This window comes from Tubulanus polymorphus, chromosome 2 (assembly GCF_964204645.1).
Source record: "Tubulanus polymorphus chromosome 2, tnTubPoly1.2, whole genome shotgun sequence".
In the NCBI taxonomy this organism is placed as follows: domain Eukaryota; kingdom Metazoa; phylum Nemertea; class Palaeonemertea; order Tubulaniformes; family Tubulanidae; genus Tubulanus; species Tubulanus polymorphus.
In genome coordinates this window covers 30,401,204-30,427,711 of record NC_134026.1, presented here as the reverse complement: position 1 = coordinate 30,427,711, position 26,508 = coordinate 30,401,204, and the positions used below count along the sequence as shown (strand labels likewise).

The 26,508-nt window shown below is 36.5% G+C and overlaps 3 protein-coding genes across 5 annotated transcripts; all 3 read right to left on the bottom strand.

Annotated features, from left to right (window-relative positions):
* Positions 1–164: 164 nt before the first annotated feature.
* On the bottom strand, positions 165–4,920 carry LOC141899963 (uncharacterized). Of its 2 annotated transcripts, none has more exons than XM_074786608.1 (11): positions 4,746–4,920; positions 4,556–4,636; positions 4,323–4,475; positions 4,152–4,208; positions 3,617–4,075; positions 2,918–2,964; positions 2,687–2,830; positions 2,266–2,329; positions 1,461–1,602; positions 842–1,014; positions 165–741 (listed from the first exon to the last, which is right to left on the bottom strand). In XM_074786608.1, exons 1-11 carry the CDS (start codon positions 4,803–4,805, stop codon positions 562–564), a joined length of 1,560 nt encoding a protein of 519 aa, XP_074642709.1. In that variant the 5' UTR covers positions 4,806–4,920; the 3' UTR covers positions 165–561. The 2 variants fall into 2 exon arrangements, with proteins under 2 accessions (XP_074642709.1, XP_074642710.1); XM_074786609.1 differs by having other exon boundaries at positions 929–1,014.
* An 851-nt stretch (positions 4,921–5,771) lies between these two features.
* On the bottom strand, positions 5,772–9,815 carry LOC141899816 (GTPase Era, mitochondrial-like). The gene is made up of 10 exons (XM_074786363.1): positions 9,500–9,815; positions 9,202–9,306; positions 8,869–8,996; positions 8,641–8,765; positions 8,401–8,462; positions 7,979–8,091; positions 6,935–7,315; positions 6,525–6,674; positions 6,068–6,145; positions 5,772–5,943 (listed from the first exon to the last, which is right to left on the bottom strand). The coding sequence occupies exons 1-10, from the start codon at positions 9,639–9,641 to the stop codon at positions 5,800–5,802; spliced, it is 1,428 nt and encodes a 475-aa protein (XP_074642464.1). The 5' UTR covers positions 9,642–9,815; the 3' UTR covers positions 5,772–5,799.
* Positions 9,816–10,278: 463 nt separating this feature from the next.
* On the bottom strand, positions 10,279–23,003 carry LOC141899646 (fatty acid-binding protein type 2-like). Of its 2 annotated transcripts, none has more exons than XM_074786071.1 (4): positions 22,836–23,003; positions 11,801–11,973; positions 11,434–11,535; positions 10,279–10,791 (listed from the first exon to the last, which is right to left on the bottom strand). In XM_074786071.1, the coding sequence occupies exons 1-4, from the start codon at positions 22,909–22,911 to the stop codon at positions 10,741–10,743; spliced, it is 402 nt and encodes a 133-aa protein (XP_074642172.1). In that variant the 5' UTR covers positions 22,912–23,003; the 3' UTR covers positions 10,279–10,740. The 2 variants fall into 2 exon arrangements, with proteins under 2 accessions (XP_074642172.1, XP_074642171.1); XM_074786070.1 differs by lacking the exon at positions 22,836–23,003 and adding an exon at positions 12,531–12,688.
* Positions 23,004–26,508: the final 3,505 nt, after the last annotated feature.

Sequence of the window (26,508 nt, the reverse complement as noted above, 5' to 3'; positions counted from 1 at the left end):
GTATATGACGTGTTTACATTTGCGACTTGTGCATGAATAGATAACCGATCAAACCGGATGGTAAAGTTTTGGCGACGACACATGAAATTAAATTCCTCATTGAAACTAAAGAATCTCTATAAAAGTACAAGATTTATTACTTCAAAATATTGTATTATTTACAGATTCGAATATACAGTGGAATCAAAGCATAATATATCAACAAAATTTACTTTCAAATTCACAATTCTAAATGTCCTGAGTTAGATTTCATATAATGTATTTCAATCTCTAAGGTGAATGCAGTCATTACACGTATTTATACAACAGAGTGAAATTCTCGGAAATGATTCGATGATTCTGGTCCTCGTAGATGTTAAGGAGTATAGTACGGATACTAGATGATGTTACGACGTTATAATAATGATAATCAAACAGTATTAATTGTTAATGATTAAATCAATTACATTTTGAGCAGGATACGAATATATATTGTTCAAATATAGTTATTTTAGATTATTCCTATTTGTCTCACTCCACATAGTTCCAAGAATACAGTTTTCAAGATGTTTTTTCGTTTAATTAACTTGTTGGTTGTGTATTCACGTAAAGTGGTTCACGAATTCTTGCAGGTAAAGGCGGAGGGACATCAGGTGGGACATCCCGAGGGACATCCGGAAGATTGGCGCACGGATGTTTTTGTTTGATAGACATCGGTATTTCATAATCATCGTTTTCTGAAGATTCCTCGTCCTCGGCTTGCTGCAATAATATGAGATGATAAAAACGAATTCAGCATTTTCTTTTCAAAATAAAAAGAACTGATATTAATGAAGTGACTCGGAAACTCGCAGACTCAAACCGTTTTAGAATCCTGACTGAAGAATATGGGTTCACTGAGATCTGAGTCTGGGGTAGCGGCGGGCGAATAATCAGGATTTGGTTCTACCTCTGTATATATAGACTCTATCAACTCCATCGGTGATAACGGGCTCGTCAATTCAGGGAAAGGTGGTTCCAATTTTGCTCTCGAGTCTGAAGAAAAACCATAATTTCTTGAAATATACCTATTTGGTTTGCTACGTAAATATATACACAAGAATCTTATTCTTAAATCATGCAGTATTTCGTTGTTCGTTTAAGTGTTTTAGTTAGAGAACCTCCCCCAGTACAAAAATTCAAAGAACAGATCAAATGTTATGTTAGATGTGAAGTATATATTTCTGCAACTTTGCCTGTTGATGGCTTTCAGATGATAGCAGAAATAATCCTCTTTATGTATTTTTGATAATATGCCAAACGTTACAGTATTACAACATAACATTTCGTCTCCTTTCTGGATTTATCGCGGGATTTTCTACTTATTCATCTTACTCGATAAATTGTGCATTATCACGACCTATTTTCTGTTTTTATATTTGAGATTTTTAGCAAATTTATAGTTATAAAAATACGAAAAAAGTCTTCTGTAAAAATATTACTTTTATCAACGACTCTGTCGTAGTGAACGGGTTCGATTCCATACTCAGTCAAATGATGAGACCGCATCGGAAAATATTCACTTCCCAAAGTTGCGACCAGAAGTAAAACAACATCGTATAAACATATGAGTTGTCGTTCATCCTTAAAACAAAACAAAAAGAATGATTTGCGTAGGGTCCTCCACAATTTTACGAAAACTATACTAAGGTTAAAAATGATACCTTGATTCTCCTAATCGCTGTGGTCATTTTTGTTAATCGCAATGAAATTTGTAATCAATTCATTTCTATAACTGACGGTTCTGTTATGATTTACTTGATCATGATTTGAAATAGAATTAATCAACAGGATAGATATAGGGCGACCTGCCCGGTCAACTTTTAAGCTCAGCAGTAATGAGAAACAAGGTATCAATACTTAGCCTAAATAGATTTAAAGGCTACAGAAAGGATACGTGTATATCCTGAACCATTAACAGCCTAACATTAATTTTTCTATGCTAGACATTTCTATCAATCAGTGGATAACATTATTCACGTTCTAAACATTTCTCATGCATGAATACTTCACTGTGTTATACCCAGTTTTTAGTGTCATACCAAATCGATTACTTCCTTGTCTATCTTTTTCAATTCAAGACATTTTTTAAATATCTTTAAAAAGGACGACCAGGAAGTATTCATACATTATATTTTAGTGTGGTCTGTCGATTGCTAGAATAATTAGATAGTTATTTCTTGGAGAAGGTCCTGGATAGAGTGCATTGTATTGCACAATTTATTGTAAACTATCGGATATACACACCTTTTTGTCAATATCAATCCAAAACCGATTCTGTCCAAACTTCTGAATTTCACAGTGTTGAATTCTTTGAAAGGAAATCATGATTATTATAGAGTAAAGATTCAATATCGAGATTTTAAAAAGTTAAGAAAATTCGAATGTTCGAAATGCCAATGATCGGACCGTTATCTTTGTCCGATTCAATTACAATACAAAGAATTATCAGATTTGTTCATTTTACTAAATTCAGGTAACCAAGCGCTACACAAACAATAAATAAACAAACTGATATGGGCCGATGTCAACTCAAATAGCTAAGCGTGTGGTCAGTGACTCGCAATAGCAGTTCGAAGATTTACTAGACTTAAAAGTCGGACTTGATTCAAGATCTGGGACCTGGATAAGGATTTTATTAGATATAATCTTCTATGTATATAAATACCTGTCTGGTTTATGCAAGATTGATGCGCTATAATTTCCTTTACGACTGACACTCTCTCTGATCAGGATATTGCCCAAACCTTTCTGAACACTGCGGTGCAATATTTTCTCAGCTAACTCGCGCGAACACAATTCAAAGAACCATCTGCAAATTCAAAATTATAACATTCTTCTTAGGTTTACTTATTTCAGCATCATCAGGAATTGATGATCTATTGGACAAACAACTTACGGTGGAACCTCACAATTATCTTCTGGATCTCGAAAGAATTTGTGTGGCTGAAATACAGATACATCAGTTGAAAATAGATCTCGTTTCACAGTTCCACGATGTCGGTTGAGTTTGAATTTGAGATGGTATCAACCCAGAGTAAATTGTAGAAAACCCTCAGAAATGTACTCATTTTTAACTGCTCCTCCTATATATGCATGTATGTATTACCAATACCCCTTGTTTCAAGTAATGTGTGTCGTGACGATGGTCTCTAGAGAGAGCCCTTCAAAATTTTTGATAAATTAATTTCAATTCTTAAGCTTTTAACCCTTTCAGTGCTGACTAATTAATACCTTATAGTGCTGGAGAAAATTTGAAAATTCTAAAAAATTCCACCCTAGTGTGTTGAACAATGGGAATTCCACTATAGTGCGTCTACACCGCAGTGCGGTGTATCGTTAGTTACTAGTATTTCACTATGTTTGACACTTGCTGCCATTTTTCAATAGAGATAATTACAAATTACTAATTACATCAATACACCGCAGTGCGGTGTACTAGCAAAATCCCTCACTGATTTATACACCACACTGCGGTGTAGACGCACTGAAAGGGTTAAAATTGTTCTCTAAACTTATCTAAACTATTCTCAATCTTGATTCTCTAAGTCTGAGTGCTATTTTATATCGACCTGGAAGATATAGATGGTTTATTCACCATGAATACGCCGCTATCCGATCCGAAAGCGGAATCACGATCACTCGTCCCTGAAAATACACTACCAGCAGACGAGACTGATGAGGCTGATAATCGTTTCGAGCACGCCCCTGCTATCGGTACATATACGTCAGGTCTGCCAGGCGGTAGTGGAGGGGGTGTTTCTGAAGATGCGTGTCGACCCCGTAAATCCAGCCTCACAGCACCAGCAGACTCCAGTGGTCTCTTGATATCAGATTCTGTGAATCTTCGTTCCATTCTAGTATCTTTCATCGCTAATGGTCTCGATGCTGTTGTTGTGACCGTTGACGCTCTAGTAACACCCGTCGTAGAATCTAAACTCATTTTCCTTTGCCTGATTTCTGCAATTTTTTTCAACATTTCCGGCCTTACATCTAGATAATTATAGAGTTTGATCTTCTGATCAGGGGTAATACGAGCGTTAGGTTGAACTTCCCCCTGGAAACAAAATAATCAAACTTCCGTTGACACTTAATCATTGAAAATATCATTACCTTCAACGTGAAAACCTAACCTTTGAAACTGCAGATATGCTTTCAATCCACATATTCCTTGAGTATTCTTCTTTCGTCTAGAAATGATTGAAAAGAAACCCAGTTACTTTCAAGAATAACAGATAATCTATGGTTTCTACATCTAAATCTATGATTTTGCTGTCCGCTGTTGTTTATTATGAATGACTTACTCGGAAGTAGTTTTTCAGGTGGATCTTGTCACCTTTCGCATTTTTGTAAGTTGTCACCAGCTTGAAACCGTAATAATTCTGTTTTCTGACCATCTTATTTTTCTTAACTAATGATACTTCACTGGATTCCGTTAAGGTCAATCGTCCAATTAACTGGAAAGATCCGACTTAATTCTCTGTAGCTAAATTTCCACACCTATTTTCGTGAATCAGGGAAAATGTCATGATTTTACCTCATTTTCTTTAGTTGTGTTATCTTTATAAGTACCTATCACCCCGTCCGTCTTAATGACTGCCCAAATTTCGTTCCAATCCTAAAAAGTGAATGTATTCGTGTTTAACATATTTCCTAACTATTCAAATCTATTTTCCTCAGAAAATGCTGAGTTGTGCTAGTTATTTGTTTGTAATACAGTAACAAACCTTGCCATCTTTCCTATCGTGTTGTAACCAACCGGAATATAAGATATAAGCGTCACCCATTCCGTCTAATGAATCCCCCTGATGTTATATTACTGAGCTCTGAGAATGAAACGTCGTCTATAGATATGTATTTTATGGGGGACGCGTTATGCGTTTAGTGCACAGTTCTGTTGAAAGGTCATATCGCATTAATCTATAAAAACTTGTTTTCTTTCGTCGCAATACTGGAAAATCCAGTAGAACTATTTTAAACTTAATAGTTGTCTTTTGTTAAGTGATTTAAACACTTTGTCATCGTCAGATGTTATTTTCTATGGGAAATATCTATCGTCTTACAGTTATTTCTCTACACAAACTCGTCTGTCATCCAGTGGGGAATCGCGAGTTAGATCACTGCTTTACAGTAACTAGACCGGGCGGCGGATCTAGGACGTGTATTTGGCTTGGCATTAAAGATTCCCCTTTTTCGCTAACCCGCAAATTTGACATTCTTCTTCGGAGATTGTATCTTATTCATAGGTATTTCTTCACAATCTAACACGTATGATGGAACCCCGCTTGTGGTTGCTTTATCCGAAAAATTCCCTTCCTTTTCCTTTATACTCCACCCTTCCGATTTTCCTAGCTCTGCCCCTGATAGATTCGTCCACTGGTTTTAGATAACACGGAACTAACAAATCTTCTCCGGGCCGAGCAAATTCCGGCCAGGCCAATCGAAACTATTATAGTTGTAATCACATGCATTGGAGTAAAATTCTCAATATTTTCTTAGCTGGTCATGTGATATTCCGGGGCAATCGCGTAAAGCCTATAATGTACCCGTACCTTGAATGACTCTATTTCTTAAAGTCATCCAATCCTCCAGTCATTTATCATCGGTCACCACAATTACGATTAAAAATAGTACTGCCGCGAGGAATTGATTCAATTCCGAACAACTTGTTAGAAATTCCCAACAACGATTGTGAAATATTGATTTCTGGAAAAACTACTGACTTTATCGAAATATTCATTTATAATGTTTGTTTTATTTAACGATATAATATTGACAATATTATTTACGACGTTTAACTTTAGCCGGTTTTAATCTGACGACTAATTTCATTTTCAGTTCTCTTTGAAACGCATCCATTACTGCTTGTTTTGCTTCCTTACAGATCTGACGCACCGTACCACCTTGTTTTCCTAAACACAATCTCTGAATAAAACGAAATAATTCATCATGATTTCAATACCGAATTATTTATCTGACGCAAGACTGAAATGGATTTTTCCACCCTAATAAAAACCAACGTAAAGACCCCAGAGATGTCAACACGTACCATATGGTGAGACGTTCTACAGATTAATTCCATTACAATACTCAGCAGTTCATCATCTTCAGACCAATAAATTATATCCTAAAATCATCATTTACTTACATAAGTCATACAGTGTATTCACAAACAATCTAGATTTAAACATATCTTAAGAATAGAGTTTATGTATTATATGTGTTATATGAACAGCCATTTCAATCATAGAGAACGATTTCATGTTAAAACTTATTGTATACCATGCGTTTAGTTAAACTTTCGTATAGCTTCACTTCAATAATTTCTGATTTATAATGCTGCAGTTAAAAGCATATTTTCCGAAAAGGAGGTAGAACTCGAAATCAATTAAATGTATTTAGTGATTTCCTGTGTTTATGATTGGTGTTAACAGATATATGAAGAATGAAGTCGTTGTTTGTTTGGTTATTTCTGTTTGTAGACTCTTACTACTTCAAACACTTACCAAATCAATATTATAAGGCACCTCTTGAGGAAGGTGGTCGAGCAGTTTTTCTAGGACGCTTTGTTTGGCAATTTCCCACGGATCTTGATCAGTTAATAGACTACTGTGATATAACCAATCACCAGGCTTGGAACACGACAGCAAATATTCCTGTTGATGAAAAAAAGATTGATATTCAAACAGAATTTGTAGCATAGTTAAGCCAATAGTTAAGCCATGATACAAGAAAATGCAATAAAATCAAAAATTCTTTTTGAAAGAAACAGCCACACATTTCCTGCAGAGTTAAAAAAGTGAGCACTTTTCAGCTTTTCCAGGATCTTACCTGGAAATAAAGTTTAAAGAACTAACCTAAATCTTTACAGAAATAAGCTGAAACATTTCAAACGGAAACAATTTTAAATTTCTACCTTAAAATCTTCGACCCCATCTTGTTCTTTCGATGAAATCATGAACACTTGTTGAAAGTTTGGCCAGCCTCTTTTCATTTGCAACAATTGATCTAATCTACGTATTACTTGATAATATTCCTGCCAGCTATCCTTCAAATTCGCCTCCTCACAAATTTGCTGAATTAGTTCATTGTTTTTCCTTTCAGAATCTCCTAGAGTTTCTATTGTCCGCGATTCAATTTCTTCCGATGATGATTCATAGTTTTGCATGATTAAATTTGCTTTAGGTGTTTTTTCAGCCTTCGATTTTACGTAACTGTTCTTTCGCCCGTCCACGACATTATCTGTTAGCACCTTTGTCGTCCACAACAATGTACTCTTTTTTGTCATCAGGTCGACCTAAAATTCATCAGAAACATCTTACATGATTGTAAATAGTTGTGATTATTTCCAGTCTTGATGAATATCATTGAGAGATAACCACAATATCAATTTATACAACTGTTATTGTTTTGAGTGCAATCGTTCCACCTATCTTCAGAGTTGATTTGCATTTTCAAAGAGAAAAAACAATAGCAGTTGTTAAAATCTACATTGTACGTTTTCTCTCAATAATACAACATATCATTCACATTAACCCTTTCAGTGCTGACTAATTAATACCCTATAGTGCTGGAGAAAATTTGAAAATTCTAAAAAATTCCACCCTAGTGTGTTGAAAAATGGGAATACCACTATAGTGCGTCTACACCGCAGTGCGGTGTATCGTTAGTTACTAGTATTTCACTATGTTTGACACTTTCTGCCATTTTTCAATAGAGATAATTACAAATTACTAATTACATCAATACACCGCAGTGTGGTGTACTAGCAAAATCCATCACTGATTTATACACCGCACTGCGGTGTAGACGCACTGAAAGGGTTCATATTAAGACAATATTCCTCTAACAAAACTTCTCTATGAAAAAAAGCTTTCCTAGGGAAAATATAATGTAGGCATCTGATCAATAGGGTAAAACATTTGCTCATTCTCTGCCTATCATATGGATTTTTACGTACTTTATTCAACACTAAAACCGATGGTATTTTTGAATTGACGTGTAATAATTGTAAAACCAGTGGATCTAAGGCTGATCTATTCCAGGTCTCTGATACATCGACAACTACTGCAACTACAAATACAAACACAGCTTCATCAGATCAATGTATAATCGGATTTCTCATAAATCTGGTCGATATCACCAAGGGACGCCACTTTTTCCAATCTACAAATTAGTTTTTCATAAATCACGTATTGATAAACCTGTGGTCAAAACAGAAGCATATCCAAATTTCATGAGTTTTCCAAGTTTTTTTTTATAAAGTTTGTCAAATTTCCTGTCTTTTCCACAATTTTTTCTAGTTAATTCTGAGTTTCCAGGCCAGTGGACACCCCGTCATCGGTTTACTGATCCGGGTTAAGCCGGTTTGAACAAACTCACTGAGATCGGCTTGTTTTATTGTGTAGTGAGGATCGACCAATAAACTCTTCTCTAAACTGTGCCTGCAAACGTACAATAATACAAACGGTTAGTGAATCGAAGATTGAACTGACTATCAGAATTCTGCCCGAGTCTGATTAGAAAATAGAGCATGCATTTTTATGGTTAGGATTATGATGACGATCATAGGTGAAAATTGTGTGTACTATTTCAACTTATATCTGACAATGGGGTGATTACCTTTTGATTTTACTGGGGTGGATGACACCGGGAGTATCCAGAAATACAATCTGAGTATCGTTCTCCGTGAGGACTGCGTTTATTTTAGCTCTTGTCGTATGCACTTTACTCGACACTGAAGATACCTACAATAAAAACCCAAATTTAACTCATAAGTTATTATGAGTTTAAGTCATTTTTCAATATTTCAGATTATTTACGTTTCTTAAATAAAAAAATATGTAGTACCTTCCATTTTAAGAGTGCATTTGTAAGTGTTGATTTTCCGGCATTCGGGGAACCAATGACGGCAACTTTGAGTATTTTAGCGTTAGCTGGTTGATCAGGTTTCTGTTTTACAATCTTAAGAGCTTCCACTTGAACCAGTAAAATAAAACATTTAGAAATTGAATTAAAAATTAATTCTGCTAATTAAAGGTTATGTGGATGATGCTTTTAAGTTGATCCAATAGGCCTAGTTGGTTTTATTGAATATCTTTCAACTTAATGAAATGACTGTAAATGCTCTATTGCTTAAAATCCAATGAATAAAGTAAGGATCAAAGAATAGTTGGTTTTTACATTTTGATGCTGGCAACCTCTTTGTCAAGAGGGGCGACTGTCTTTGTTGTCCACTGTCGACCGTCAAAGGCAAAGCATCATTGCTAAGAAACCTTGCACCAAGTACTGAAAAGTAACATTTTCTTCTCTAGTTAAGATTATCAACGATTACCCGGTGTATCTAAAAGCCGATATCGGATACTGCAGCGTATAATTACAGATTCCAGCCTACGATGTTCAATAAAATAAAATTTGAATTCGTTCGTTTTGATACGTTGTTGAACCGGTTTAAATGCAGAAATCGTCATAAAAATGGTACCTTGTATTTGTTTCCTCAAAAATGATGTACGGCATGAAGAATCTCGTATTAATTTTAATCCACTGCCACTGAGTGAGGGTGAATTTACGTTCGATAATAAAAATCTACACTTGGAAATTCGCACCACTATGGGCGCAGCCATTTTGAATCCTCGCTTGCCAGTAAATAATGTGAACGTGAATGGGGTTACTCCGACTCGAAACCTCGGCTGCCATAGTAGGAATGCCAGATCTGAACCGTTGGCGGTGAATATGGGAACTAACTTATGACTAGCGTGCCACAGTTAGAATTATCCCTGATTGGGTTAGTTCACACATTCACCGTCAATGTAATTTCTAGGGGCAGCACTTGACGGTCAACTACCAACAACACTTGCAGCGGGGCACTTGGCGCCGTGAAAATCTCTACATCAGCGACTGCCACAACTGTTTTTCCATCGTTTGAAACTGGACTGCCGTCAGCATATCGCAGTTTAAGAGCAGTGCTTGAGGCGAAAAAGATATTAGCTCGCATCGCTTGCGTATATGAAAAAGTGAATTTGTGATATTTCCTGCTAATTAAGATAGATAATTTTCTGTCTGGGCGCCGTCCAATGATCAAATGTTAGTTTGTTTTAATCAACCCCAGTGCTGTCAAATACTCTCGGCTAGGAAAATGAATCCCGCGACCATTGTCTCAATTTGGAACCTTCCAGGCCGTCCACAATTTAAATCAGTGTCACAAATAACAGCAGGATTGAAGCAGAGTGCTTTAAGTGAAATTGACACAATTAAACACCATTTTATAATCTTTTCGATTCATAATTTAATTTGAATAAATAATTACATGACAAATATTACGTACACATGATTTTTTCTGTAATAGCACTTTTAGAAATTTTCTACGACGCACGAAAAAGTAAAAACAAGAAGTATCTCATACATTCAGTGACGATGAATAATGGATTTTAAGGGTTTAATTAAATTGCAGTCTAAACTTGTTTAGCACTTTTGCAACCTAAACGAAAATAATACATATCACTAGGATCTTTGGACTTTACTATGACATAATATATTCTTAAAACAAAATCATTATTAGCACACAAGCATGAAATAACTGTTTTAAAGAGATTTAGATAGGATATTGGTCTATTTATTTATTTCTTCATTCATTTCTTTTAAAGATTTTTGCTTTGTGTTCGGCAGCATCACTGCGCACTAACAACCGGTGGATGATTTTTACTCTATCTATTTAATGGTACATTATGAGCGTCTGTATCGCACTTTGGCTGTTACGTTCTTGGCCGTGATCGTCTGAAACAACAAGAATTATAATATAGAATCCAACCTGATGAATCCGATGAGTCCGAAATGTTTCCTTTGGCTTGGGGTAGTTTATTCAACCTTTTGAGTTTTTCCTAAAGGTCATATTCAGGAATACTATATAAATGTTTGTTGCCTTCCGATTCTGATCATTTAAAAATTAATGAAACGCTTAAAACCTTGCCTAGTGACAGATTTATTTTGTAAGAATTAGCAAGACTGATTGTTTTTTTTACTGAAAATAGATTATTTTTTTGGTTTAAAAGGCAGCAACAAAAATAATTTCTAGGCGACAATACTTTTTCAAAATATTGTTGAGTAAAGTCTTCGAGTCAACTTGGAGTCAACTTGGCGGTGCACTTCCCTTCCTTAAATCTTGCACCCGTCCTTTCAATTCAGTAAAATCAAAAGTACATTTGAGGGCAAGTATAGACGACCAATGGGATTTACATGAAGACATTAATTATCTCGGATAATGATTGATCGTGTCTGCTCGGTTAAACTTCCTACTCAACCGACATTTCAGCAGACACTCGATTTCCCTTCGAGAATAGGAAACCATTGAACATTTGGAAGAGCTGTGAACTTATGTCTGCCTGCCTGACTGACTACCTATATCTCATCGATACTAACCATGATTAAATGATCTCCTTCTACCCATCTAACAATGGTCGAACAAAGCTCGGGGTGATCTTGGTTTTCCACCAACTTCTCACCGTCTTGCGTTACTGTGCTCTAAAAATAAATACAAAATATCGTTATTCAGAAGAAATTCAGTAGAAATTCGCTGTATTAGTTTTAACATAGAAGTATTCCGTTGTAGTTCTACAGTTTTAATCATCCATTCTATCGATTCAGATCTAAGGGACCGGTTGCAAAGTCACCACCTTGTTTCTATTACCAATCTAACAACCTAAGACCAGTTTTGTAATCAAAGACCATTTCTAGACTGAAGTCACAACTGATGCAACTGTGTCCATAGGGGATTTCATTTACTCACCGTAACGGTTCTTCCATCAATAGTTGATGTCTGGAATGGTTCGCCTAGTTTGAATTTAGTTTCCCGTTTGAAGTCACCCATTATAGCTCTAAATATCCAATAATCATTATCTCTTTCTATTTCATATTTAGGTTGAGACTGTCGAGCCTTTTCTCTCATTTCATCGCTCAATCCTGAAAATATAAATCAGAACATTCTTTCAAACAATGATCATTTTTTATGCTTTTCAATCTCGCACCAAGTTATCTACAGTAAACAGTGAGTTTACAGTTAACTGATTATCGCGTGGCTAAATACATTTTCTCAAACGACTTATCCCTGCTCCGACTGCCCGGGATTCGCGTTCCTCGGAAAGAAATGTATTGGTCCGTGCGAGATTACACCCGTGGCAAGCGCGGTTTACTCTACTTCTATATAGGTGGTAACCATCTATATCCGTGTTGTGGCGATGATATGTAGAGAATCCCGCATTAATAACGAAAGAAATAATATAAAGTCCGAAGATGTTTCCTGGAGCTGGTATAGTTTATTCAACGTTTCAACTACATTCTAATAGTCATCACTATACTTCAGTATAAACTTCAACCTCATCACAATAATCATTTCAGAGTTTATTCATTCTCCTTTACGTTTTACCTAAAATCTATACACAAAATCGCATCACTCAAATGTGTAAATTTCAGAAGCTTCATTCAGAAGCTGAATAGGAGCCTGTGTATCATGTATGTACCTTTCTTTTCAGGAAAAACAGCGACTAATTCATCCATTTGTTCATGTTCAACAAATTCCCACTTGCCCACAACGCTAGCCATGTTGTATTTTTGCACTCAAAACTGAACCGACTGTAAAGTAATTTCTGAATGTAGTGAATAATATTAACGATATCTAGAGGGAACTTTATCTCTCATAGTCTGTAGATATCAGTGAATCATACGCCTGTCACATATCTGCTGTTTAAAGTCCTTTAGATTCATCGTTGACCGTATTGTATCATCAGGCGATCTAAAAAAGCGTCGTCGTGAATTTTTCGAAAAGATATCGAACATTTTCAACGACGATTGTCAATAACCGTATGCACTTAACAGATCTTAAGGAAATTGAAGTCAGACATCCGCGTGCGTGGGCGTTTGGTATCCTCGGTTACCAGACATTTGACTGGGGAATATCCAATTCTGTTCACTGCTGTAGTATTTAGTGTTGTCACTCTTGAGATGAGGAAAGATTTTGTAATGCATACCCGATGCGAACCAACAAAAAATGACTTGTGCTTTGTGGTAGGTTTTGTGAGAAATCTTTCACAAGAATATCAATTCTCACATTATCCCAACTATCATAACATTCTTACAGCCGAGAATAACTTAACTTTCAAAGAAACTATTCACTAAATGTATTTAGAATGTGTTTGTATTATTGTAATCCGTTTTTAGATGATAAAATGGACGGGTGCGATACACGTGAAATTTATATGATACGGTGAAAAAATAATGTTAAATCTTTATTGAAAACAACTGAAAGACGATTTATATGGCGCAGGATACACGTACAACTAATGCCGAGTTTTCCGGACGCGACGGAACATTTAAACATGGTTCTGGAATCTTGAGAATGGAACAAACAGTTCATAGTGGGTGATATATATATGAAAATAAATTTTCTTATATAACAAGCATATAACTGAGTATAAATCTATAACGCATGATTGACAGAACATTATGTTTGTACTGTTAATTATTACATTCCTCGCGTGCCGCAGTACGTTCAGACGTATTATCACCTTTGCTCGTACTATTATTACTATACTATACGCGAGCGGAGCGCTTTCAAACATCGATGATCGGTGGTGAACTTAATGAAGCAATTCGTAATCAAAACTTACAACCAGTCGGCCCTAAAGCTTGCATACTACCACTGATTCCTTCTAAACTTTCGGTTGTAATAGGCTCCTATACAAACTTTTACCTGGGGCTCAACTCGTATCATTTTCCAATTAAGTTAGCCCCCCGATTACCCTTGTATAAAACTAGACTAGTATCATTGCTCAATTTATGACAGCATCCCGCTCGTGATTGTACCACATGAACACGTAGTAAAAAATCACAAAAAGTCTACAAAAACACGAGAATGTGCTGCCGTAAATGACTACTGCATTTACTACAAAAATGTTCGTCTTCTGCTGTCCTTATTGTGGGATTAATTACGTAGGCCTATTCACCTTGCGCAGAAATTGTGTAACCCTCTCGACCTAACATAGTATGATTTCATAAATAAAACATGGTGAGTAAGACTAATAGCACTTCTTTATCTATTTCAATGTGCAGTCAATGAAATGATAGTAGTGAACGGTAAATGAATAAGGATAACAAGGTGGTAGAAGTGGTAGAATGATGAGAGGAGATATGGGATGTCTAGACGATGAGTATAGCAGACGATCGATAAACGATATTCCCGCCGTGGAATCCTCTGTGTATCAGATTGATAAGCAATAACTCTCTTGACAGTAGTAATCATACATCTATCGACTAGTCACATGGCTTTAACTAGCATACGTCTGTTTTGCTTCAATTATCTTTCAGAGGCAAAAGTCGAAGCGAATAGATCAAAGCATTTCTACAGTAATCACACTCAGAAACGATTCTCTTAAAGAGAATCTCACATAGAACCCACAGGACCCAGTTCCATGGACATAGTTTACACTTAATTCCAGCCAAATACAATCTTAGTTCTATAATCTAAAAACTTGAGACCAATCTTAACATTTTAAGACCACTTCTGGACTTATGTCTGGACATGGGAGCAGCCCGTGGACCCTGCACAGGCAAGACATTAGTCCAAAACTGGTCGTAAAGCAAGAGACTGATGAAGTTGTTCTTTAGATTGGCCATTGAAACAAATACGCTTAGACTGGGTCGTAAGTTGTTAGCTGAGCTGAAACTGGTCTTGTTGCGAGATAGGAAACATGAGATTCAGTTGTTAGATTGGTTGTACGATCAGAACCAAAACGAGCTTTGGTCCTAAATTTAAGCCATGGCAGTGAAACGGACCGCTGAATGTTGTATACAAGATTGTTCTGATTCTTCGTAAGATTTTGTTTTGCCGATTCTTGTTTCTACTACCATGGTAACCACGCGCGAAAATGACAGCGTACTCGGATAACATGTGATATTCAAAACTTCTTGATCGCTGACATTTGAAGTAAGATCACTGATATTTTTAAAAACATTCTCACAGAAAAATTAAATTATAATCATCTTATTTTTTGATAAAAAGATTGGTTTCTCTCTGGCTCGTCCTATGATATTTATCAAAAATAATCTTAGACAAAATCGTCGCGTTAGAAAATATTTTCTTTTATCCACGTATTTGCGACCTACCTATGACATTCATGAACGCGTCCATATTTTCCATATCATCAAAAACCCAATTTCCAACAACGTTTTCCATGGCTATAACAGAACGAGCGAGTACGTAGGGAAACCGACGATCTGGCCTTGATTGAAGACGCCGTACAACTGCACGAATCAGAATGAAAGTTGCTCTCTAGCGAGTAACCGGGGAAGAGTTGCGGTAACAGGGAGAGAGTGAGAGAGAGCGAGCGGGTTTAACTGGGAATGGCAACTATAGAAACTGTACCATCTATAATTATCACACACACACACAGCCAATTAACGCTGATAATGTTGAATATTGAATGTGCCATATATGCATATTATATATATTCCAACCTCACAAGAGGATTGTTACAATTATCACATTGTACGCCACTTTTTTAAAGCGAAGAATTAGCGCCGCCGAAATACTGGTGATTACATTTAGGTTGGCATTTTTTAAGTGTAGCTATTATCGACAGAGAGTTGTGAAGCATAGGAAATTAACTAATTTGCTTCTAGCATCAAATTTAACGATAGACTGTTGAACCTGGGTTCGACTGTCTCGAGATAAATGTAAAACCGGGTCCTAAGTGACGGACAAAATATAAAACTTGTGTAATATGCGATACGCACGCATTATTAGAGATTCTGACATTAATGGACGAATCCCTAAAAATTCCACCGAACGATATGTAATAGTATCAACTAACGGCAAGATGAAACACGTGAATTCAATGTGATCCAGTAATGAGATTGAAGGGTTTTATATAAAACCGCACAATTAGAATGGAAAATACAGTCCGAAATGTTTCCTTGGACTTATTTCATTCAACGTCTCTACTTTATTACAACGCCATTATTTACATAATTATTAGATAACAAGGACTCGAATATGTTCGTATGGGACCTCTGTTTTCTTTCATCCAGATTTTGTTGGATTCACGATCATAGTAACTTATGCTATAAAGTACTCAATCACCAGGCACCAACATTCTCTGCAATTGTTGCAGTTTGACAATAAGATCATCAAGTTACGTTATGGTCAGAGCCGGAGATTTTATTGTCAAATATTGCGTGAAGTAATCGTGATTAAGCACCACAGTAAACTCATCACGAAATGTTTGTAGTTTGTATTGTATTTAATCATTTGATATTCTATAGATCTAGAATATCATACAGTGAAATGGATCGTTATAATGTACTGTTTAAACTCTAGACGACAGTAAACGTATCAAACAAATACAATATGATGTGTAATATTTCTTACAAGAATGACTTCAGAGGGTTGAGGTTCCGGGTTTCAATTTCCGGCATTAACTTCAAAACCGTGGGGTTGATGATGAATGTGGGTGGAAGATGTTGAGATACAGTAAAGTGTGTAGGGCGATACGAGTTTGATGAGACAGAATGATCAGATGCGGACTCGATCCAAACCCACTAGTAGTCTAGATCGGCCACAAAAGATAATATTATTTTCTCTATATCTGAGGCACTGTAGTAAATATATGATTTTGGACCGCCCAGCTATTAAGCCCATGTGATCCCACCCTCAAAAACTATAGTCGGATGTCATATTCAGGAGACACGTATCTCAAAGCTATATTAAATTGTGGACATTTTGCCTAATGCCTTGTTTCCGTTTCAGATATATTTCCCCGTGAATATGATAGAATAATTTCAGATACACGCCAATAAATATACACATATATAGCATAAGAAATAAGAAATCGGTTATTATTTCTGCTGCCCGGTCGGTGATACGTTCGAGTGTGAGTAGATGGTGTTGCCGTCAGCAGTTTCAGCGAGAAACAACATCATTCCGTGAGGATAGATGTCTCACTGTGCACTCAGGAATAGTGCATCTCGTTTATCTAGAATCTATCTAAATAACCATGAGCTTTCGTGTGTGACATCTAAAGAGGACGTGAACGCAATTTCCAACGTTCTTCATACTAGAGGAAAGTTGTTAGAACATGAAGTTCATGGTTGTTTGTGACGCGTTTTCCCCGCAATCTCTAGACATATCTTATTATTCATAGACACATACTTTAGATTATGCTTAGGAAAAACACACTCTGGAGCACAAGTATATTTGATCACTGTCGCGGAGAAAGCTTTAGCGCGATAAGTAAACCACTCCACATCCACAACTATATCAATACATCACAGTTTAACAGTGTGACTGTTGGTTGTTGTCTGACTGGGTAACCTCTCAACGACCACTTCTATTCGCTATCCAGTTATGCTATCCATTACCGCCGTTTGGAACGTTATCGAACGGGTAATACTTGTTGCAAATATTACACCCTTCGACTACCGGATTAATACGAAAAACGTTGAATAAATTGATTCGAAAAGCGACAAACAAGAACAGAAAAAAATACATCTTGTACTCAAAAGACGTTCGTTTCATGTCAACGCGGTGCAGAGTAGAAACAAGTACAAAACAACGTAGAAATGATAAGTTTATTGCGCATAAAAATCATCGTTAATGATACAATTTCTGACTCATATTCATATATAATTCTAGCCATGAGTAATTGACTACTAACACCGCGAATAATCCCATATTCGACTCATACGTCTTCTAATGGCCTCTTCGTCGGCAAATGGCACCTTGTCTCGTCTGGAGCAGTGCAATATAAAATACAAATTCTGAACATCAGACAACCGCTGAACTGAACGTTTTCCTGTGATATATGCCTCGCACGAGTTCGGTTTATGGTCGTTTTGTTAAGTCTTTACCATTAATATTCGCAAATTGCATATAAACAATAGTACCGGCCTTGACCGCACCGCAGACTGACTGTCTTACTGACTGTAGAGCTATCGATCAGATTGGTTTGATTACTGTAATCAACCAAAAGATTGCCACTTTTGTTCATGCGCGTCATCGATTGGACTGATATCCCATTGGATTTGTCTGGACTACTGGCTCAAGCATCCAGTTCAAAGAAGTAATGTTTACCTAGTGTTAGTCCGTCTCTTCTCGAATACTTTTCTTCACATTTTATATATTCATTGGTAGTTACTCACGTTATTTTTTCATATCTTGAAATAGAGATTGTCCCTACGAGAGAAATCCCACAATAATTCAGCCAAATATGTAACGTTCTTGAATAGAAATGTAATATATCAATTTGAGCAACTTTTCGGCTAAAAACTATCAGCCATCATCAGGCGTTTCCTTCGTATATTCACCTTACACGATTTGCCCTCTTATTTATTTGGTTGATTTGATACTTGTTTGGTGTCCCTTATAAATACACCAGTCACACCCTACTGGGAACGAAACACACGGTTTGATTTGTAGTCGCTAATCGAGTACATACAGACGTAGCTGTGTGATCAGTAGAATTTACCATGGTTTTTGTTTAACTCAATGTTAGCATAATACGTTTGGTTTTTCAGCAATTCTTTTTCAGTTTTTACGGCACAATTTCAAAATTCACTGGAGTTTTTGTAGAAACTACAAACACAAACACCTGACGCTGTCTCTTCGCTGATTTCTATTTATAAACTCATGCACCGATCACATGCTACGATTTTTAATTAATATCAAATTGATCAAAGACGCTCACGAGGCATGATGGTACAATCTATTACAGTGTCGACGAATTAATCCTGGAAATATAATCTTTCTACGACGGTCTGGTATGTTCAAACAGTCGTCTTTTGAATATATATGGCACCATTTTGTAATTTCATTATCTTCCCTACTGAGATGCTGAAAGTCATTACATTAACCCCCATCGTATTTTTGTCGTATTAAGTCAATTTTAAAAAGTACAGAACTATAAACTGCACCAGCATTTTTTCTACTCAATCCACAAATCAGCAAAGCCTCAAGTGAAATATAACTCCCCGGTACCCGCCTGGTCGGGGTGCAATCAAATGCTATAGCCCGTTATTGGAAGCTAGTTTCACCCTGGATCAGTGTCCCTGCTGACGAGATTCAGAACAATCTATTTGCTCAATCAATATCATCTAATGTGACCTTTACCAAATTATGTAAGATCTACTCAGTTTATTTTACATCGTGAAGATCATATAATCCGATTCCATGTCCAAGTTCATACCGTTAGTTGGAAATGGGGAAATGGCAATTAATGCGAACATTAATTAAACGCAATAAAATGGTTATTCATCCCTAACATATACTTAATTGCCGTTTTGAGACCTAACATCAAACCGTCCCGCCAAATTTATAGCCTTTGCTTTTCGTAATAAATTTTGATCAAGTCTCTGTTTTCTATCCTAATAACGATGTTAGAGTCACGCAATTCTGAGATGGAATTTACTGTTTATTTCAGGCGAGGATGCGTTTAATACAGAGTTGTCATGAAGGTATCGCAGCAGTATTTCCATCGTTGTTGTCCTGTTCTGGATGAATAGTTGCGGGACATATACATGAGGAGATTCCCATTCAAATGAATAATGACGTCACTGGAGATTCCATTCTATAAATTCCAGTCGAGCACGTCAGAAGTCACACCGGTCAACGTGGCCGAAGGGTAGGACGATCGCCTCCGAGACCGGAGGTCCGAGATCGAATCTTCACTTAGGTGGGCGCCTTAGATACGAAGGTCCGAGCTCACCCACACCCTTATCACGCGCACACGTTCAAGATAAGCCTATATTATTTTTTCACAGACTTTCTGACTACTTTTTTATAATTCAGTTTTAAACATAACTGATTTATAGCATACTGATGTGTACGGAGGTTTATTTCAGTTTTGATTCCACCTTCGACCCGTATTCTACCAGTTAGTCATTATATAATACTCGCATTCACAATTTGAACACCAACAAATTCAGGATAACTAAAAATCCATATAAGTGATAACAATGTAAATTTCATTTGCTACTGAGTATCATTGACACGAAATTGGAAGCGTTTTATCAAGTGAATCAAATCTCTATAAAATGAGTGAAGGACGCGCCTTTTCGAAAATCTCCTCAGAAGACTTAGTAACGTCTGAGATGCGAGAGCGTGTGCGTGTGTGTGTCATACTCTGTGTGGGATAGACGCCATGTTACAATTATGATAAGATACACGAAGATCTAATTGCCACTGTTTCAACTAGAACTCCTTCAATGACATTATTTATGTTACCCGGGATCCTTCAAGTGGAATTTCTGATATAATTGCCGACACAGTCGGGCTGTACAGATACTGATAGTTATTGGGAAAAGTTGCAGACATTCCTTAAATCGGAGAGAAATGCGTCCATGACTGGCTAGAAAATCACATGTAACTCTAGAGAAAAATCTAAAAAATGTCGCGTTATGAAAATCGTCTATACATATTTCATATTTCCCACGTTTTTCTTCATTTCCCCAAAACGAAATCTTTGAAATTCTACATTTACTGCTTTAACACAAACACATACGAAAATCTTTGAAGAATATGGTTCTATTTGAAACGGTATGACGAAACTGCTCGGCCCTCGGAAAAAAAACAAATTGTTTGCCAGTTTGTACGGTGTATTTTATCAGAGCCCTATCAATCTTGTGATGTGTCTAATTCTCGTATCGTCGGTCGATCTTGTTTAAGCAGCGAACGAAAAGATTTTATAGGCTTCGGTAGCGTGTATGTTAACACTGGAGAACGATCTGATTCTTGTATTGCGTCGAAGTCTGTTTATAATTATAGAATATTAAACATTAATACGTATTACATACATTCCATCTTTCTCGCAGTGTTTGATCTGAATTTGCCACGAGAAAACATTGCCATGAAATTCTTAACGATATTAAGCCGGCAAAGAACATCTTCTATATGTTTAATATAAATGTATTGTATATTTAGTATATTTTCTTTTCTGGTAATTTTTCTGCGCTTTGCGCAAATATTTTCTTTTGTTGAACAGTAAACTTATCAATGTAGACATATTTGTTGAAGCTATGTCTACTTCCCTGAAAATGTTTTTTCCTCATTCTAAACCTTTAACCGCGCGCCATCCTTGAAGTGATGACAGGGTAGTTTCAAACTCTTGCCCCCTTCCCCCTCTGCCTCATCTCTTTCCTTTCTATCCTCTTATCAGAGCGTTCTAAAGATTTTTCGTATTATCCTAATATAGCATTTAGTGCATTCCCTCGTCGATAATATTTCCCACTACGAAAGCTAATGACGGTAAAACGCTTAGGAAAAACAAAACAAAATCCAGCAAATGAAAAAATTACCAATACAGTTATGAATAATTAGTACTTATTTGTGCTTTATTATACTCAGTAGAGCAGTTACTTGGTATATATTGACAATAAAATGTGAGTTGGAGATGGATGGAAGAGCTTTAATTGTATATAACAAGCCATTAGTGACTGAGAGCCATCGAATAGACAAGTAAAATATCTTCATCGCGTTGGCGAACGGCGTATTAACTATCGGCTGTAGTTATATTACGAATATATATATATATATTATCAAATTGAAAATTGAAAATTATGAATCCAGAGTTCGTTCAGTTCTCAATCTGTAACCATTGAGGAAACACTACGAGTGTAACGATGATAAGCTAAGAATGTAACATGAAGTCCGAAATGTTTCCTTGAGCTAGTGATTAATTCATGATGTTGACTTTATCCTTATAGTCAAAGCTTTAGGAATATGAAATCACTAGATGAAAGTTCCATCTGTGGAACTGGGTCCTGAATCATCGATATATCACGGACGAGTGGAGGCCGCCTGGGTGGGGCCTATATTGAGTCTGTTTTCTATTCACCCATAAGTAATAACATTAAGGGCGATCGATTATAATCCAGCAGGGATAGAAACCAGACATCAATCATCATCCCTTTAAATCCCGTCTGAAATGAGACCAACCACAAAATCTAACGTTTTTGAGGAAGAATCTTTAAAATACGCCCGTAAACCGTAATGAATGAAAGCCAGTAGTACGTAAAAGTTGTAAAGCTCACAGTATGAGGTTTAAACCTGCAGCTGATATTTTCATTCATCTATTTACTCATTCATAAATTCTTTCATACAACGTCTACACTGTAAAAATGCGTCGATATGATCTTCTCTATCTCAGACACGAATGTGTTTGTGAGGTCACGTCTGGTACACAATTCTGAATTGATAGCTTAGGGACATTGATCGGCCAGCACATCCTACACTTGGTCATCTGACTAATCAGACGTCTCAATAAAACTGCTATAGCGCCACTTTGAAATATCGCTAGCTGTTATACGGAATATAGAAATATATTAGACTCACTGCTGATGACTCCGTGTCGAACCGGAGGTAATAAATATTATCAAAGCCGAGCATGAATTCCGGTTCCTGTGGTAAACGACGTGCAGCTTCGAATTCTAGTGTTGTCAATGTGAATAAAAGCGCATCGTGCGGTTCGGAGAACGGATCAAAGATAAAGAAACTAGATACACGAACACACAGTTACCTGGTAACGTCAACCGTTAAGATAAAGATTCTATCCCCGCAAAACGCTATCTATAAATAACTCGTATGTACGTAACTGATGTGACATTTCCCAAAATGAAATTCCCCCGGTTTTTGTGAACAAAATTTTCAAATATCTGTCATCATTATTTTCACCCCTCAAAAATCAAATAGCCTTTTAGATTAAAACCGTCTCTAATTTTCTAAGTAAGCCGTTTGAATTTTGAAGAAAGGTTTCAAAGAAACATCTTCTGAAACTTACCTAAATCAATCATATACTCTTCAACCTTTTCATTAGAATCATATTCCCAATGTCCTATAAATCCATTAAGACCCATTCTCGACTGTCGGTGACACCGTCACTGATAAAGTATTTTGCGGCGGTGGCGGCGGCGGCAGTTCTCTGACACACGACGATCTGATCCGATGATATTGCCGTTACTCCAGTTGCAGTCGCTGTTTTAAGGGGTGATTTTTATGACTTGATCACGTGGTTTGTGCTGACTGGAAAACGTTGTTAAAGATGATGCAGCATTGGATGCTGTTATTACCAGACGATGAGAAACTCTGAGCTCTTTTACACGTTTCGTTTACTGATCCGATGATATTCTTTCGGCGGGGAGAAGTAAGCAATTGTCGACACAAATATCAACTGAACTTGTGTAAGACTACGCAGACAGACCTCCCCTGACTTGGATCTTACGAGTTATTTAATCAGATAGTCAATGAGAACGTCGTCAAAAACATTGATTTTCCGCTAATAAGATTTAATAAATTACAGAATATATCGTTGTAATTTAATCCAATTAACAAATTTAAGAATTCTTAATACGTTCTATGATATTTTCCGTTCGTTTGCAAGCCATGAATTCCTTATTCGAGTCACGCGTTACTTTCAAGAAAGATCAGCATTAAAAACTGCACTTCATACTCGCTGAAAAAAAAGATTTGGTTATTTCGACGCTATCCATCGATCAACCAGACCGGCGTGGAGAAGGCGAGAAAAATTGTGCCACCGCCGATATTGCAGTCGGACACGAAGACTGTGGTTGTAGTTTATTTGATATAAATGTTACAGAAAGTTGGCAAGAAAAAGTTTGTTATACTTGATAGAAGCTTCCTTCTTCGCTGTGTAGAAAATATCCGCTTGATATTTGCTTTATAAACAGTTGATATACTGGAGCTAGAAAAATGCACATCACCAATGATTACATCGCTCTAATATACTTCCTATATGAATCATAACTTAGAACTTTTAAGAGTCGCAGTCTGTACACGTATTAAAGATGTCAAATTATTCGCGACAACGTAGACTAATATCTCTAATGAAAGTGACTACACTTTATCGTTTGATATATTTCTTTACGCATACCTATTTCGTTAATACGATACTATTTCATGTACGTTTATATTGAGAGAGAGAGAATAACCAAATATTTCAAAGACAGAGAATTCCTGTGACAGTAGACAATCTATAGAAGAAATAGGAAATCCCACAATTGGTGAAATATCGTTTTTCTTTTCTAACAGTTTCATGCGATACTATTTTCTAAAATGACTAAGAAAGTCGATCCGAACCAACGGAATAACTTCAATGAAAGATAATAACTTTTTCACATTTCTTCTCCTTTTTGTCTTTTCCATGTGTGCATTTTTTAAAAAAGCTATTCTTTCTCAAAACATCTATCTCTTTCACACCTTTTCTGATACAACCACAAACAGGATGTATCAGCTGTTAGCTTCTATTTTATTACTTGCTGATACCCTATTGTTATGCATTAGGTTATTATTAATAAGATAATACATATAATTACGTTTCTTATGTTAATGTCTCTTTGAAAACATTATATATACTTGGCTTTATACTTGGACAATAAAGAACAGTATCCTTCGATAGAACACTCTGCTGTGACGATAGTGTAAAAAAATCCCGTTCTAAGAATGAAAAAGAAATAGATTCCGAAAAGCTCCCTTGTGCTATACTCAGTATTCGTGATTTAGTCGAAATGTAAAGCTCAGGGGAATTATTCGGACTGTATTTTCCATTCTATATATTGAATTTCATACTAATAAAGAAACATATACATAAATCAAGTCTTCCTCAGTCGGCGACTGATGGATTGACTCGCGTTGTTTTTATAAATTACGTCACATTGCTCTTTCTGGCGACTGAGCATTTCTCATTTTCTACGAAATCGATGCTCGTCGCCAGACGATGACTTGACTAATATTGGATGATTCTGGTGCACCATTCGCAATTATCTCGCCGTAAATCGACCGTAAATTATTCGTATGTCGTTCTAGAAAGTAGTAAAACTGACATATATCAACTTCGTATTAGCCGTTTGTACCCAGAGAGGTTCTTCAGGGCGTTTCAAGTGCACACGGGGCTCAGAGAAAGAAGATATTTTTTTGCTTGTGTGTTGTTATAGATGTTGATAACATTCTTCTTGCTTGTCTGTTAGCAATTACAGCTAGGTAAATTTTGACAGCCGGTAAAACGGAAAACCAAGTTTACCCAAACGGCCTGTCAAATATCTTATCTTAGCATGCATTTGCTACTTTGCTCAACAAACTTTGATGTATTATAAATCCCATTTTGCCGGAGGTTGTTGCGCTCTGCTTCGGTCGCGTGTTCTTGGATCATACGGTAATCTATCTTTAATCCTCAAAATTGATTGCTAGCCGTTCCGCAAATCGTATAACACTGTGTCGTTTCCGTAGATAATCTTTATTTATTTACAAAAATAAATCCGACAGGGTCTGGAACGATCGTTGAACGCATAGAAAGGTGAACCTTAAATTGGCGAGCGCCAAAGAAGGCTTGAAAGAGGGCGTGTGTGGTTTTTGAAAATATTCAAGTGCACTTCAATTCCTAGACGGCTTTTCATTGCAGACGCAGGGCTAGTCTAATATGAGACTTCTGTAGGACCGCCAAAATTTTGATCGCCCATTCATTTGAAGACATTATTTTTCAAAAAGGGTGCAAAGTTGTCGAAAAAACTTAAAAAGGGCAATTAATCAAAAAGAAAGACAAAATTCATCGGAAATACGAACTGGAAAGGAGTCAAAAGGGTCCTACAAGAATGCTTCTTTCTTGTCAATTTCCCCCAAAAATAAGATAAGATTCCCAAATATTACCTCTAGATCCGATCGGGTTTTGTCCCTATTTGCAACGCTGATCCCTTTGATCTGCGCCTGAAAATCAACAGAAACAATACTAGTGCACTCGGGTTCAAATAGAAACTCCTCTGGTTGTCCGACCAAGTGCTTTATCGTAAAAACAATAGTTATGATCATAGTTTTATTAGTCAAGTTACAAGAAGGGAGACCTGAACAGTATAATGGCGGTGCGTGGCGGCTAGATTGATCAGACGGATATAAACCCACGCTTGGCTGCTGTTTGAACCCATTCTCTACTATGCCTGTGATGTTTATAGCCTCGGTTAATGCCATTATTCATTTTCTGAGCCGATGTAACTCGCGGTGGAAAAAATTAACCATTAAAACCGATGTTGGCGGTTAACCGTTTGAAGTTCTCTACCTGGAAGCGTCTGCTCAACCACTCCTTACGAGCCACCGCAAAAATGATCGTAAAATATCTGAAAACGTTAATCGTGTTTCTTGAACGCTTTAAATTCACACAGAGTACGAGAAAAATAATAAAAATGTTATCTTCAATGTCGGCAGATATTTTATGGCTATTGGCTGCGGATGTCTGGGGTTGAAAATTACAGAAAACCACACGCACTTCCGTCAATGGAACGACTGTTAGACGTCGATGAATCCCTTCAAAAATCTGATTTAAGCAATTTTTAAAGTACAAGAAAAATATTTATTAAGCTTTGTTACATACGATAAACTACAACAACAAAATACATCAATTAAAATAGAATTATTTCATTTATATTACATATCGTAAACTTTATTATAAC

Bases quoted from the DNA above. Each gene is read 5' to 3' on its own strand.
- LOC141899963 (XM_074786608.1), bottom strand. From the start codon at position 4,805: ATGGGTGACGCTTATATCTTATATTCCGGTTGGTTACAACACGATAGG. The intron at 4,476-4,555 runs GTAAAATCATGA...GGATCTTTCCAG, and splicing joins ACACAACTAAAGAAAATGAG to TTAATTGGACGATTGACCTT. The intron at 2,965-3,616 runs GTGAATAAACCA...TCTGTATTTCAG, and splicing joins CGGATAGCGGCGTATTCATG to CCACACAAATTCTTTCGAGA.
- LOC141899646 (XM_074786070.1), bottom strand. From the start codon at position 12,612: ATGGCTAGCGTTGTGGGCAAGTGGGAATTTGTTGAACATGAACAAATG. The intron at 11,974-12,530 runs GTACATACATGA...TTATATTTTCAG, and splicing joins TGTTTTTCCTGAAAAGAAAG to GATTGAGCGATGAAATGAGA. The intron at 10,792-11,433 runs GTTAGTATCGAT...TTGTTGTTTCAG, and splicing joins AAGGAGATCATTTAATCATG to ACGATCACGGCCAAGAACGT.
- LOC141899816 (XM_074786363.1), bottom strand. From the start codon at position 9,641: ATGGCTGCGCCCATAGTGGTGCGAATTTCCAAGTGTAGATTTTTATTA. The intron at 9,307-9,499 runs GTACCATTTTTA...GTTACTTTTCAG, and splicing joins TTTGAGGAAACAAATACAAG to TACTTGGTGCAAGGTTTCTT. The intron at 5,944-6,067 runs GTACGTGTTGAC...CGTTTTATTCAG, and splicing joins GTAGAACGTCTCACCATATG to AGATTGTGTTTAGGAAAACA.